The following is a 15,402-nucleotide window of genomic DNA, read 5'->3' as shown; positions in this document are numbered from 1 at the left end:
CCCATGTTCTGCACATTTCTAAATATCGCTATAACCAAAAATACCTTCAGCATAAGTCAATCAATTTAACCTATATTCTATATGCTACTTCTCATTCCCCCCCTTCTTGTATTCATGAATTTTAATTCTGTTAATTCTCAATTACACCCCTATCTGCCAGCAACATAATTAATTAATTAATTTCTATTCTTATATATCACATAATAACTATTACTTAATACTGTATAGAATAATCAAATAGAATAATTGCTTAGTAATTCTTCTTTAACTCTCCTCCCCCCGGTATAGTCACTTCTCTCTTCTTTAGCTTCCCTCAAGTTTTGATGGGAAAAGTAGGCAGCTTGGCGGAATGTTGGACAAGTGACAGTTGAAAAGTCCATTGGACAGCAGTCAGAGAGCCAAGCTGCAAAACCAGGACGCCTACATTTCCCATCAAAACTTGAGGGAAGCTGACAAGTGTCGAACTAGGGTCAGGCGTCACTTGTAGTTTGGCTTTCTGTGGTAACCTGCTCTCTGATGCTCTACAGTGCCACCATCGTGGGCAGCCAGTAAGTGGTATTGCAGCTAAGAGCTCAGCAGAGGTCAGATGACATAAGGAGCCAATAAGATTCCACCTAGTCCTCCTTGTGACTCTATAAGTTGATTAATGATCTGCTTATCTTCTTGCCTCTGACAAAAAAAAAATTCTTAGAGGAGTAATTCTGTGTTTCACCCCTTGCAGGCCTGTGATGGAGGTCCCAACCCTGAAACCTCTTACCGAAGACCAGGCACGCTTCTACTTCCAAGACTTGATCAAAGGCATTGAATACTGTAAGCACTTGGGATGACATCTAGGAAAATGGCAAGAAAGGGGCAAAAGACAGCTTGTGGGGAGTAACTGGAGCCAGAGTTCAGGCACAGGGCTTCTTTTCAGCCCCAGTATTCAGTCCCCCAAGAGGAGAAGAAATTATCAGGACGAGAGTGCTTGTGTGCAAGTCCTCATAGCTGGCCCACACAAATGTGGGGCTGAGAAGTCCCTTCCTAAATGTGAATCTGGACACAGCCATGAGGTACAAAAGATTTATTTTAGTCCCACCCACCCCCCTCCAGTCGAAACAGCGTTTGGAAACAATATACCCCACCGTTCCTTGTTTACAGTGGGTGCAGCAATCTCTTTAAAACTGCTCTCTCTGGGTGGAAAATAATCTGTTTGTAGTCCGAGATGAGTTAATAGCAGAATAGACTTGGAGACTTTGCGGCTTACGGCTCAGTCTCTTAACCAGGACACTGTGCTCTTTCCATATAGCAATGATCAGGTTGGAGCTTTGCTATATCTGGCTTTGCAATCTCCCCCCCTGAAGACTGGAAAGGAGGTGGTGTTGCATCCCTGGCTGTCAGTCTTCGTGATGTGTCAGATTTGTGTCTCACTCCATCTTTCTCCACAGTGCATTACCAAAAGATAATCCACCGGGATATTAAGCCTTCCAATCTCTTAGTTGGGGAAGATGGTCACGTCAAGATCGCCGATTTTGGTGTGAGCAACGAGTTCAAAGGGACTGATGCTCTGTTAACCAACACAGTGGGCACCCCGGCTTTCATGGCCCCAGAAACCCTCTCGGAAACCCGGAAAATATTTTCTGGAAAGGTATATCAGAGTACTCTGTGTGTGTGTGTGTAAGTTCAGACAATTGATATTTCTCACCGTCATGTGGAATCAACTTCAATTAAGTTTTCTGATAAGGCAGAAAGCTGCAGCTGATACTCAAAAAGCTGAAAAACAGAAAGCTGAGTTTAGAGTCTGCTCTAGAAAGGCATTCTTCTGTAGTTTTAACTGTTTTCTTTAAAAAATGGAGAAGTGAATAGAAGAGGGTAGCTTTGCAGAAAACAGAACAGCTACAAATTCTGTGAACTGGGGGCCAATGCAGATATGCATTGGGAGTTCAGTCTTTGGATTTTTTTTTCTTTTTAGGCATATAGTGGCACCAAAGTCCCAAGGGTAGGCTGGTTTGACCCTGTGAATCCTGCTAAAGTGGTTCAATCCCAGCAATTTTGATCAGGGTTTGCAGAAGTTGATGTTAGTGTCCTATCTGGTAGAAGCCTAACTTGAAGACTGGCCTGCCCTTAATTCCAATACTGTTGGATTTATCACCTAAAACAGGGGCGGGCAATTGTTTTGGCTCGGGGGCCACTTTGTGGGAGCGGAGGTTAGCGGAGGGCCGCACCTTTTAAAATGATTGCATTCATTAGTTAACCTTGCATTTCAGAAAAGGTATAAATTGTATCATAAAAATCAATAAATATAAATTAAATAAAATAGTGGTAGTTTTATTCAATTTATTTGTTGTGCTAATTTCATATCATCTATAGCTGCAAGCACATTTAATTTTAGAATCAGTTTAATGAGACAAATGTACCCTATCACACTTTTCTACTGTCTTGGCGGGCCACAAAAAACTCTGTAGTGGGCCGCATGTGGCCCACGGACTGCAATTTGCCCACCCCTGACCTAAAACTTTAAGAGTGGGTAGCTTGTTAAAGGTCTCCCTCTAGACGGCAACCAAGGTAAAAAGGCTCCCTCTTTCAACTTTTCCTCCCTCTTTAACTTTTTTTCTCCTGCTTACCAGGAAGGATGTTCAGTTTTAGAAAAAAAATCAGTGCTTATGGAAGAAGAGGGTTAAAGCAGACATGACTTAAGGGAATGTTTTGTACGCTTGTTTGGAAGAGTTGCTTCTTTGATGGAGTCTGTGGCTCAGTAGATAGAAGACCAGTTTTGCACCCAGGAGGGTCCCAGATTCATTCGCTTGCATCTTTAATTTTAAATTAAGGTTCAGGTAGTAGGTGATGAGAAAGATCTTTACCTGAGACCCTGGAGAGCTGCTGCCCAGGTAGAGCAGACAGTACTGACTTTGAGAGACCAAACGTCTGGCTCCATAGAAGGCACCTTACCACGCTTCATGTGTGCCACAAAACAAAACATTTTGGGCTAATTTCTGATGTGGTAAATCATTTGCGGGCGCACATGTGCCTGTGGGATGATTCCCTTCTGTGTTCTTTGGATTTGTGCCAGTACTTGCATTCTGTTTTGTTTATTATTTGATGAGATAGCACGATAATAGTTCTGGGTTGTTTTTAATTTCAGAAGAATAACATAATGCTCAAATTAAAGGTTAAACAGTAAGAACTTTTAGAAGGCTGATGTACTAATTTCTCTCTCTCTCTTTCCAAGGCTTTAGATGTTTGGGCTATGGGGATTACTCTCTACTGTTTTGTGTTTGGGCAGGTAAGGCAATGATGTGGCCTCTTTGCCAAAATTATGTTTGCTCACCAGAAGCCAAGCTATGGCAGCCCTTGATTAGAGAATCCACAGAGTCAAGGACATAACATTGGGCAAGATCAGGTTCTGGGTGCTACTGGGTAGTGGGTTATAGAGGGAATTGGAGATGAACAGCCCAATGAACGGAAGATGCTCGGTCAAGGCGACTGAACTGCTCTGGGGCCAAAGCAGAGCTAAACTTCTTTTGATGCCAAGGAGAATCTCTTTTGTTTAATGTGTCTGTTCAATGTTGTTTAATTAATTAGCTTCTAAGGGAAGTTAATTAAGTTTATTATTGTGATCCCGTAGACAGAGAACCGATCCAAGGATACAAACAGAAGGGCAAGCAGATTTATACCAATTTAATACTGTGATCCCCCCCACCCCTCCAAGAATTCCCGGAATTGTAGTTTGAAGGCACCTCCAAATTCTTTGATAAGAGATTCTAAGGCATCTCCCACACACATTTCTCAGGGAGAGAGAATGACCGATACAGCAGTGGAAGTCAGGAACAGATTGGCTGATAGACTGCAGGGAAAAAAAAATGTTTGGCCCAGGGGCCACATTTGCCCTTTGGGAGCTTTTCTTCTGATTCTCCAGCTTCTTTGCAATTTATCAGCAGCATCACTCTTCCCAACTACAGCAAGTGAGCAGCCACAAGGCTTGAAAAACAGTCAAACCATTTAAGAACTGTTAAGAGCAACAAAGCGAGAGAGAGAGGCACGCACGGGGGGGAATTTTGGTGCGTAGGGCTCTGCGTTGGGTGCTGGCTTGTTCTGTTTTAGCACCAAAGAGCCACCATCCATCTCTAAACCCTCCAGTGGATGGAGGCCCAGCTGTGTCTCTCCGCTGAAAAATTTGCCTGCTCCAGACTTGAGAGGGGGGGCAGCGGAATACGTTCAAGTCAGCCCCAACCGCTTCTTTCTTTGTCGAGTCTCACTGTGTTCTCCTGCTCTTCCTTAGTGCCCTTTTATGGACGAGAGGATTCTAAGCCTGCATAGCAAAATCAAGAGTCAAATGCTAGAGTTCCCTGACCAGTGAGTATACTAAAGAACAGATCGTTCTATCCTGTTCCCTGGAGGGTTATAATTTCTTAGTTGCTTTGTGCTTTAACAATAAAGCAGGAATGGGGCTGGGTAGGGGGGAGACATCCCAAAGAAAACTGGAAGGAGAGGATTGGGGGAGTGCAGGAGAACATTGCAGCTTCCAGTATGTGGCTTACTAGAGGAGGTCCACAAGAAAATGTGCCTCCAGTGCTATTCCAGTTAAGACCAGCAGGACTCTAATCTGGAGAGCTAGGTTTGATTCCCCACTCCTCCACTTGAAGCCAGCTGGGTGACCTTGGGCTAGTCACAGCTCTCTCAGAGCTCTCCCAGCCCCACCCACCTCACAGGGTGTTTGTTGTGGGGATAATAATGGCATACTTTGTAAACCACTCTGAGTGGCTGTTAAGATGAACCGAAGGGTGGTATATAATAATAAAAAGGTAAAGGTAGTCCCCTGTGCAAGCACTGAGTCATTACAGACCCATGGGGGGACGTCACATCATATTTTCTTGGCAGGCTTTTTATGGGGTGGTTTGCCATTGCCTTCCCCAGTCATCTACACTTTACCCCCAGGAAACTGGGTACTCATTTTACCGACCTCAGAAGGATGAAAAGCTGAGTCAACCTTGAGCCAGCTACCTGATTAATAACAACAACAACAAAAACAACAACAACATTCAATTTATATACCGCCCTTCAGGACAATTTAATGCCCACTCAGAGTGGTTTCCAGAGTATGTTATTATTATAAATCGAATGTTGTTGTTGTTGTTATGCCCAGATGCCATTTTATTCCATATTATTTAGAACATTACAGTGCCACCTTTCCATTGCCGTCCAAATAGGGTCCTGAAGGTGGCAAACATTAAAACATTTGAACATTAAAACAGCATTTCAAATAGAGTATATATAAAATAAACAATTTAATAAAAACATATAAGCGCACACATGTAATAACACAACCAAGGAGGAGGGCCAATAGCAGTTAGCTCATTAGCTCATTGCTGTGTATTAGCCTCCGTATACCCACTGATCTTGCAGGACTGTGAAATCCGCTGTCTAAATTTTGCTTCCATTTTTAAATTGCTTTTAGTTATATGTTATTTATTGTATATTGTATTGTGTTTTAATCGGGTTGTGATCCACTCTGAGCCTGCATGACAGGGAAAGCAGACTATAAGTCCAATAAATAATAATAAATAAAACAAAAGAGAAAAGTCTTCACCTACTGGCAGAAGACAATGATAGGAGGGGAAAGAAGAATCTCTCTGGGGAGGGATTTCCAAAGTTTTGGTGCCATGACTGAGAAGGCCCTTTTCTTGGGTTGTCATCCATCTAGCCTCAGTGGTAGGGGTACCCGAAACAGGGCCTTCAACGATGACCGGAGCTGACGAGTAAGTTCATATGGACAGGTTGATTCATATTTTGGCTTCCTGGATCAAATAGAGCATGTTCTCTTTCACATTTATGGGGGACGGAATAAACAAAGGCTATTTCCACACGTCTTACCTGCCTGCGGAACAAGACGGTGTCTTCCGGGTCATTCGTGTGATGTTCCACAGGCAGGTAAGATGTTTGGAAACGGCCAGAGTCTTCCAAAATGGAACAAATGAAGCTCAACGCTCCACATTACAGTCTGTAGGATGATGCTTGTATTTCTGCACATCCTGGGAAGGAGCCAGGCACTGTGGCTCCCTGAATTCCCCTTCCCTTGGCCACTGGCAACTTTATTCCATTGCCCGTACTACCAAAATTTCACCAAGTATCACCCACGTGTTTCCAAGCCTATCTTTCTTTGGAGAGCTAGAAAGGTTTGTCAATTTCTCTAAACAGGAGTTGAGATTCTCAAGAAATCGATACCATGTTTTTGCTCATGGGCTGCTCTGTCAAGCTTACTTTTGGCTCGTTTTAATTTTTTTTCCCTTTCCCAAGGCCAGATATTTCTGATGAGCTGAAGGATCTGATAATGCAGATGTTGGACAAAAACCCCGAATCCAGGATCACAGTCCCGGAAATTAAGGTATCTGTCTTTAAATGCTGAAAGCCTCGTAAGGTGTGGTGTGTTTAAATGTTTACAAGACTTAAGAGCACCCTGTGCTTGATGGCGCTTTTTACTGGTATCTGTTCTATTTACGTAAGATTATGAGGAGAGCCCTGCTGGATTATCCTGAAGATCCACCTAATCCAGGTATCCCTTTTCTCACAGTCGCCAGTCAAGTGCCTGTCCACAAGCAAGATATACTGGCAATTGTCTCAAGTATCTGATACGCAGGTAGCCTGCTCCTGTACATGGATGTTGCATTCCTATCTGTCATGGCCAATAAGAACATCCCTGTTAGATAAGACTCATCCTGTTCTCCACAGAGCCCAACCAGATACTCTGGAAGGACCACAGCAGGGCAGAGAGGCCAAAACTCCCTCTCATTTTGACTTCTGAGCAACTGGCATTGAGAAGACTACTGCCTCTGAATTAGCCATTGGCGGACCTCCCGGAATTTGTCACCTTGCCCAAGGGCTTTCTAAGCACCATACAGATGGATTTAAAATAAACAACCATAAACGACCCTTGTGCATTGGGTGAATTGAGCACTCCACGGTGGGGCTGCAGGCTGATGCCTACAGCCCATCACATCCTTTGCCTGCTGCAGAAGGCATCTCAACTGGATGGCACACAATTTACAGGGCAGGTTTTCCCGATATGTAACCTGCTTTATATGGTGGGGTTTTTTTGTTTTCAATCTTTATATTTTGCACTTTTTTGTGGCTTTTACAAGATTCTGGTGAGTCAGGTTTACGACATTGTATGAAAGAGTTTCTAACAGAGTTCTGTCCGTCCGTCCGTCCGTCTGTCTGTCTGTCAATCTATCTATCTACGCACCCACCTACCTACCTATAATGTCTCTTTCTCTTAACACACACACATATACTTTTCCCCCTTTCAAGGTGCACCCTTGGGTCACCAAGAACGGAGTAGAGCCGCTGCCAACAGAGGATGAGAACTGCACACTCGTGGAGGTGACGGAAGAAGAGGTCGAGAATTCGGTGAAACACATCCCGAGCTTGGCCACAGTGGTGAGTGAGAGGCCGGGCACTGCCCAGGGTTTGGAGGGCCGTATTTACCCTGTAGGGAGTTTCAAGGGCAAGTCCTGCCACCACCTCTTTTTTGACATCCCGTTTACTCGTTGAGGTTCCCGGCAAACCATACAGTTTTGGAAGCCATTGCCCAAGAACACATTCCATATGTGGATGCGGAATGAGATGGACTGTACCACTTCACCATTGTACTGGTGTTGGGGGCGGAAGTCGTATTTTTTAACAATTCCTCATGTGAAATCTAAATTGGCACCCCAGGGAAAGGGCAGTGTTTAGATCTTCTCATGGCTGTGCTAGTTGTGTGCTCTTGTGACCTTGACCCTCTCCCCACATGTTGTAAACCAATACATCAGGGAGCAGTCTTACACAGGCCTCTCTCCCTGTTTGTGGTAGAAATGACCTTTTCTGTAGTAGCTTTGGGGGCGATGGGAGCTCCCTCCTTCCAAAGAGAGCCAGTGTGGTATAGTGGTTAGAATGCTAGTCTAGGATCTCCACTCTGCCATGAAATATGGCTGGGTGACTTGGGCCAGTCACACACTCTCGGTCTAACCTACCTCACAGGGTTCTTGTGAAGATAAAATGGAGGAGAGGGTCCACATTGGGGAGAAGAAGTGGGGTCTAAGTAAAAATAAACAAATAAATATTCCACTGAATACTGAAGATGGGGTTTTTTTGCTGAGGTTTTCATTGGTTGGCCGCTGGGATTTTTTTTCAAATGCTAATCCTGGTGCTTTTAGTCGATTCCTGTTTAATGTTTGTTGGTTTTAATGTATTTGCAAGGAAGATAAGTTGGTGGCTGATGGCTTGACAATTAACTGCCACTGTAAAATTGTCTTTGGGTTTAACTGTAATCCGTCCTGAGAGTCCGTTTATGGATACCCAGGGCAGGGCATCAATGACTTGAATAAACAAACAATGTTTTACATAAAGGGAGCTTTTAGTACAGGTTTGCAGAAATTATTGCAATAATAATGACACATTTTTTTTCCTGATTCCCAAAGAAAAAGTTGCAAAGGGTCAGTTCCTGCAGATCCCCTTAGCGAGCGGTGGTGCTTCCCCCCGATGCAAGAGGCTCTTTGCACCAGAGGAAAGAACCGCAGGAGTGAAATGGATCCAGGAGACCAGACCGACATGCTTTAGTCTTGATCGGTTTAATAAAGCCTGAATAATTTTGAATGAAAGAATTACACAAGAGCCTCCTTCCTATCTACTTCTCGGTTAGAATCAAAGGTGCAGACGCTGCAAGCGTTCGAGCAGAACCGCCAGGTCTTTTTGCTCCCCTGGGAAAGCAGCCCCCGTTGTCTGTCCCGACTCTCCCCATGTGTCAATTTTACCTTTCAGATCCTGGTGAAGTCAATGATCAGGAAAAGATCTTTTGGGAACCCATTTGAGGGAAGCAGAAGAGATGAGAGATCCTTGTCCGCACCTGGGAATTTGTTGACGTAAGTGTCTCTGGCATAGGCGCCCCTGAAGGCTGGGGGGGGGGCCTCCAGTAGTTTCTGGAGAACCCTGGCTGTCTTGAAGGCCTCTTCCCCCCAAAGACAGCTTGAAAGGTCCATGATATGGTATGAAGACACAAGATCAGGCTACCATACTGACACGATTTATTTATTTATGTCATTTATAGTCCATCTTTCTCGTGGAGACTCCAGGTGGATTACACAGTGTGAGATTAGTACAGCCCATTTCAAAGACATTTCCATAAAGAATGCCATAGGGTAAATAGATACAAGTTCACAAAGACATAGCATTAGTAAGAATGCAATACAGAATTGAAGAAATGCTGAAACGGAACATAAGCAATTCTAGGGCTAACATTAGACAACATGAAGCACAGATAGCTCATAGGAGCACATATTTAAGACAACAGGCAGTATGTAAGACAACCTAGTGGTGAAGTCTGTGGTCCTTAACTCATTAGTGAAGCATCTGAGAGCCCCTCTTTACAATATAAATACTTTTTTTGAATAATTCGGTTTTGCATTGTTTGCGAAAAGCTAGGAGAGTGGGGGCTCTCCTGACCTCCTCAGGGAAGCCGTTCCACAGGGTAGGGGCCAGAGAAATCCCATGTACTGGCTGCTGTTGATTTCACCCATGTGCAGGCTGGCACCTGCAGGAGACCCTGTTTAGATGAACATAGCTGCCATGGAGGGACATAGGGAGGGAGGCGGTCCCATAGTTATGCTGGGCCAAGGCCATGAAGAGTTTTGTATGTAATAACCAATACCTTGAATTGAGCACAGTAACTGATAGGTAGCCGAAGGAGTGACTGCAGAATGGGGGTGATGTTCATGCTCCTGCTCGCTCCTGATAGCAGTCGCACTGCAGCATTTTGCACCGATTGGAGTCTCCTAGTTAATTTGGATGAGACACCTACATATCTCAGTAGTCAAGTCTTTAAAAAGTGACTTGTTTTCTGCTGCTTCAGAAGTCAGCAGCTTGAGTTGCAGAAGGATAGATTTTGGTTGAATGTTAGGAGAAACTTCCTAACAGCAAGAGTTGGTCCCACAATGGAAGCAATGGTCTGGGAGCAAAGTGCATCCTCCCTTGCTGCAGGTCTTTGAGCAGAGTCTGTGCAACTGCTTGTTGGAGATGTTCTAACTGAATTCCGTGCATTGAAGAGGGGGTTAGACTAGAACCCTCTAGGAACCCCCCACACTGCAGCTGGTTAAGCCTGTTTAATCCTCTTTGGGACCTTGTGCACTCTGCCTTGACTATTATGAAGGAGGGAAAGTGGGATGTCTTATAATAAGTAGATCAACCTCAGCAGAAAAATATGAATGGCTGGAATCAGCCGCAGGAAAAAAAGGAAGAATGAAAAACCGGTGGCAGAAAAGAAGAAAGGGTGCCTGGGCCAAATCTTCATGTTTGTTGGCAGCCACCAGCGAGGATTGGGTGCCTTCATGGACTCTCCTCTGACATCAGAAGACAGGAAAGCCCCAACAAGCTTGGCCTTTGCAGTCGGTATGAGCAGGGAGTGAGCCACAGACTATGTCCCAGATTTCTTTGCAGCATGCAGGACTCTGTACAAGGGTGCATCTTTTCTTCGGCAGAGAAATGCCTCCCCCCAAGGGTAGGTAGTTGGCAAACCTCTGGGGGAAGTGAGTGGCTTTAACTTGGAGGGCTGAAAAGATGTACTAATGTTTCGTGAGGAGTTGTATAGTAAATATTCACAGGTGTCTTGAGGGGCACCTTAAAGACTGAGAATGTCTATTCTAGTTTAAACTTCTGTGGAGTAGAGCCTGCTTTGGCTGAATACATATATTGGCATCTGATGACGTACGCTGGAATAGAAAGTCTTGAAGATTCCACAAGTCCTGAAAAGTCATTATAACGTCCCTTTCCGTCCTTAAACCACCAAAATGACACCAGAGGTGTTTTTAAAACTCAAAAATAGCTAAGGAGGAGTTTGTTTACATTCATGGGGAAAGGTCAGGTGAAGTCAGGAATTGAAGCTTCTTGAGGTAAAATTCAACATATATATATACATCTAGATCACAGAGGTAACGTTCAGAACAGGCACAGACTTCAGTTTTCAGGCTCTTCACTATTACTTAAGGCTTCTGTTTTGGGGCTTTGTTTCCCTCGTTTCTTCCCCCAAGCACCTGAGTATACTGACTTTCAGCATTCTCCTCTTCTGGGGTTAGGAAGACTGGTACCCTCGTTTTAGTACCCCAAGCCCCCTTTCTGCTTTCCTTCAGTCCTCAACTGAATCTGGAGCTCTCCTCAGGCAGTTATCCAACACACCCAACTAGGGATTTCTCCTCTATCTAGAGCTGTTTCCCTGTTTCATCTGCGAAGGAACAACCTCCTCTCCTTAGAAGACCTCCTCTTATTTCTTGGCCTGTTTGGAAGTTTGCACTCGCTACTCAAAGCTCCTACCAACTTTCCCAGTTCTCCTGCCGGTGTTGAAAACTGCTTTCCCTGAGGACTCCGTCTCTCAGTTCCCCCCCCACACACCTCTCTGTCTCTGTGCCAGGGCTCAAAACCCTCCTCTCTCAGCTCAGCTTCCCAATCCTATGTCTAGGAGTAGCAGCCTGCCACTCAAATCTCTCTGACTCTAAGAGAGGTTAACTCTTAAAAGTCTTGCAAACTCTTCCAGGTTTTCTTTCAATGTGCAGACAACCATAGTCATATTCATTAGTGGAGTCTGGACCTTGGGCGCTCTGCTGAACATTCAAGCTCGGCAAGCTGTCTTTGAAATGGGCTGGATAGCATCGCCTCAGCCCTCCCCTTTCTCATTCTTGGTTTGTGGTGGGTGTACCTGGACTGTTTCTGTGGTGCTGCTCACCACTACTGAGGAAAGGCACCTGTGGGAATGGTTCTTTCAAGTCCTGAAGGGCAAGTGGTGGAAATTGGTACAACTTTATACAAGAGTGCCGGCACCTTTTTAAAAAAAAAACCAAAAAATGCACTGACTGTATATCATTATTTCTTTTACAATGTGCTTATCAGCACATGGAATGGGAATTTCATACTTGCCTGTTCCTCTGTTGCAAAAGAGTGCCATATTATGGCGCAAAATTTACGCTGACATAATTTTAAAAAAAAAAAGACCTTTATGGTCTCGGAGGGAATCTGGAAATGTACAGGCAGTTTTTGAGTCACAGTGAAAGCATGAGAAAGCATGGCTGGGAGCTCTCATTCAGGTGTGTATTCTCCATCCTCAAAAATCCAGGTTCAGTGACCAGGGAACTTAGGTTATGTAAGCAGAATAAATACTTTTCATAATCAGTTCAGTTTCTGGAGAGTTGGCAAAGAAGAAAATAGTAATAGAGAGCATGGGAAACATTTACAAGCTTTCCTCTTACCCCTTGTGGACTAGAAACACTGCTTTTTGTTGTTGCAGTGTGAGGGTTTATTATTTTTTTTACGGTACCAAATCTTAAACCCAGTAACACACTCTGAACATGTGGAGTACATAATGTCCTTTTTGTAGTTGTTGCTTCATTTTGCTGTTGCGTTGTCTGAGCTGTATCCACGACACTTCTGCGTCCTTGGTATTACACCCAATGCGGGCTGACTTTATCCGACTTCTTTTTTCGGTGCGTGTATTCTCATGTCCACTTCCCCCCTCTTCCTCCTCCCCACCACCGACCTTTCCCCTACAATTCCAGAAAAAACAAATCAGGAAATGTGAAGTATTACTTCAGTCAAAGGTAAAGTTCGTGATTGCCTAATAATTCCTTCCTACCTACCTGTCTGTTACGTGACGAGCTTAGGACCAAAGACCTCCCCCCCACCCCTGCATGCTGTAGGGGAAGGAAGAGCATGGCGCCCGCTTCGGCTACGTGGAATGCTCAGCTCCTCGGTTTTCCTGCCCCAAAATGTGTGGCATGATAATTTTTTACAGTAATGCAGGTGTAAAAAATGGATTGGGTTGATGGACCGTTTCGTAAGCACGTGACTGCTGTGAAGGTCTTGATCTTTGCTTGTTTCTGTGTGGTTCAGTTGGCAAATACTGCCTGCGAGGCCACGCTTCCCCAGGTTCCATTGCACGCACAGTTCATGTTCTCTTCAGTGATGGGGCTCCTGTTTGCATATTGACCATGTTCCTTTGAGTTTCCCATTCATGTTGCCCTGACTTTTAAGGCTGCAGTGCAACGACTGCTTGTTTGGCCCTCCATTGTGCATAACGGAGGCTTCCTTGAACACTGGAGCCAACAGGAGGGGGCAAACAATGACAGAGACATGTTACGAACATACCTTAGCAACCTCCCCCATCCCAGCCGCCCACCTGCCAATTTAGCCTGGGAACAGAAAGCTTTACCTTCAACACACATTTTCTTTCCTCTTAAAAGCAGGAAGCAAGGCGGCGAAGACAACCTGAAACTCAGCAGCGACCTGCCGGATGTGGAAGAGGACGAATTGCTTTCTTGAAACCCAACCTTTGGCCTAGGATGCACCACCTGGTTCCCTGCTCCCGTTGCAAAGCATGCACCTGTGAGGGGAGGGCGCTACAGAGCACAAGTGGAACCTACCAGCGTTCTGTGAGGCTGAGGGTAGAGCTTTTTATAATAGCATGCTGTAAAAATCGGACTGTCCACTCGTCAGCAACTATCATCTCCGGCTGGCTTCAGATGGCAAATCAGAGGGACCGCGAGCAGCCTTGTGACCAGCTGTTTTACAGATGGAGCAGTGGGATCCTTTATCAGCCTGACTTCACGAAAAGCGAACAAGTGACCCCCCCCCAACCCCCCAAAAGGGGAGGGGCAAGAGTTTTAAAAGCCAAGTTTTCAGGCGAAATATTTCAGAGCCTAGAGTTCACATCTGAAACAAAAGTGGACAGATCTAAGCATGACATTCTGTGCCAAGTGGAGTGTCTGAAACTTGCCAGTGACATTCATTGTTTCTTGCTTTGGTGTTTTATCTTTTTTGTATTGATACTTTTTATTGCATGAAAACAGAACACACACCAGTAGCGGTACATCAAGGGAGTTCCTAAAAAAGGCTTTGCCTCTTATGTGCAGCTGGACTTAGTTCCACAGAATGCTGGGACCTGACCTTCAGTAAGATCTTACTATCACTCCGGCTTGTTAGATTCCAGACCTGCAAGATCCCCCTCAAAAGGGCTTGAAGTTACCAGAATCCTTAGGGGGCTGGACTTCAACATGATTGTGTTCAAGCACAAAGCGGGACTGCTGGGTAGAAATGAAATTTTGCCCGGCTAACAAGACTATACTGCTGGAAATTTTACTGGATCAGTGTCTATCTGGGTATGTCCAAAATTCAGGGCTTTTAAACAATAATCCAACACTTCCTGGTCTGCTACAGTTTAGTACATTTTGAATAACAAATGCCCAGGTTCTACAGTTTTTGCTATTTTACTGAAATAATGATATATTGAATTTGCTACCCATCAATGTTCAGATCAGCTCATATGCAAAAGTATTCCCTGGCTTTTCTTATCCCAAAGCCTCATTTCTTTTGGAACTGCACCAAGGTTTATGTAGTCTTGCATCTTCATAGCTGTTAGCTGAATACCCTCTCAATGAACTCTCTGAGATCAGGAAATAAAATACCTAACCTCATGTATAAATTCCTTCCTCTCTTTATTCAAATACAGCGGTCGCTGGACAGATTTTGCTATGACAGTCAACAGATGGGGGTGTTTGAATAGTTCCCTGTTTAAAAGGGAAAGGTTTCTAGCTTCCAAAAGTGGGTCAAGAAATTTTTTCTCCTGACATGCTGGATTTCTTTGGGCAGAGGGAGCCACAGGGCAGGTTTGCATTATGTGCCTTCCCTTGTCGTCGTCTCCCCCCATTCTAAACTGCTACAAAAGAGGGCATACTGTACCACCTGGTATATCTCCAACAGCCGTACAGCAGAAGTCTACCTTCTCTTGTTTCTTTTGTGCTCTGAGACAACCAGAAACATTTAGCAGAGGCCAGAGCCCAAGGTGGATTTTGCTTTGATGCCAGCAAGGCACTTCGCTGTGGTTTACTTGTAAATTTTTAAATAGAAATTCTCTCTGGGGTGTCTTAACAGTTGTGATGGGAAACACACACACACACAGGCTCCTTTGAGAGCCTTGTGGTAGGCTAATCAAGGGGGAGTATTTAAAAATAACACGTATTTAAATGTACCTCCAATCAGACATTACCAACCAGTTCAGCTCTAGCATTTTGTGGGTTTTTTTGCAAATCAAGAACTGTACTGGAATATGGTTAACGTGTTTGGTCTTTAAGGAGACGTTGGCTTTATTTCTATCGTTCCATAACAAACACAAAACTTAACCAGTTTTCAGTGTTTAGAGCAATTTGGATTAACAGCAGAAACTCCGAACAAAATGAGTGTGGTTTAATCACAGTAATGGTGTTGGAGGGGTTGTATGATTTTTAATGAGTAATCTACCCCCAAGCCCTTGGGAAATAAGCAGTCACATTAATTCAAAAAACAATTCAGTTATGGCTCTAGTATCACTTTATGCTGGTTTTGTGTATTTGCAATCAGGAATACTGGACTCAAAAT

General features: G+C 44.3%; 1 protein-coding gene across 5 annotated transcripts in view; it reads left to right on the top strand.

Annotated features, from left to right (window-relative positions):
- The window catches only part of CAMKK2 (calcium/calmodulin dependent protein kinase kinase 2), a 57,815-nt gene extending 43,353 nt beyond the window's left edge, over window positions 1-14,462 (top strand). For 3 of the 5 annotated variants that reach the window (XM_054995918.1, XM_054995919.1, XM_054995917.1), the window contains exons 9-16: window positions 722-810; window positions 1,425-1,624; window positions 3,206-3,259; window positions 4,256-4,329; window positions 6,271-6,358; window positions 7,282-7,410; window positions 8,773-8,873; window positions 13,233-14,462. In XM_054995918.1, the coding sequence (XP_054851893.1) occupies window positions 722-810; window positions 1,425-1,624; window positions 3,206-3,259; window positions 4,256-4,329; window positions 6,271-6,358; window positions 7,282-7,410; window positions 8,773-8,873; window positions 13,233-13,311 (814 nt within the window). In that variant the 3' untranslated portion in view covers window positions 13,312-14,462. Of the gene's footprint in view, window positions 1-721; window positions 811-1,424; window positions 1,625-3,205; window positions 3,260-4,255; window positions 4,330-6,270; window positions 6,359-7,281; window positions 7,411-8,772; window positions 8,878-13,232 lie in introns of those variants that run through there. The other 2 variants (XM_054995920.1, XM_054995921.1) reach the window with 2 other exon arrangements.
- The last annotated feature ends 940 nt before the right edge of the window (window positions 14,463-15,402 follow it).

The sequence above is a fragment of the Eublepharis macularius genome, chromosome 13 (assembly GCF_028583425.1).
Source record: "Eublepharis macularius isolate TG4126 chromosome 13, MPM_Emac_v1.0, whole genome shotgun sequence".
In the NCBI taxonomy this organism is placed as follows: domain Eukaryota; kingdom Metazoa; phylum Chordata; class Lepidosauria; order Squamata; family Eublepharidae; genus Eublepharis; species Eublepharis macularius.
This window is presented reverse-complemented; position numbering and strand designations above follow the sequence as displayed.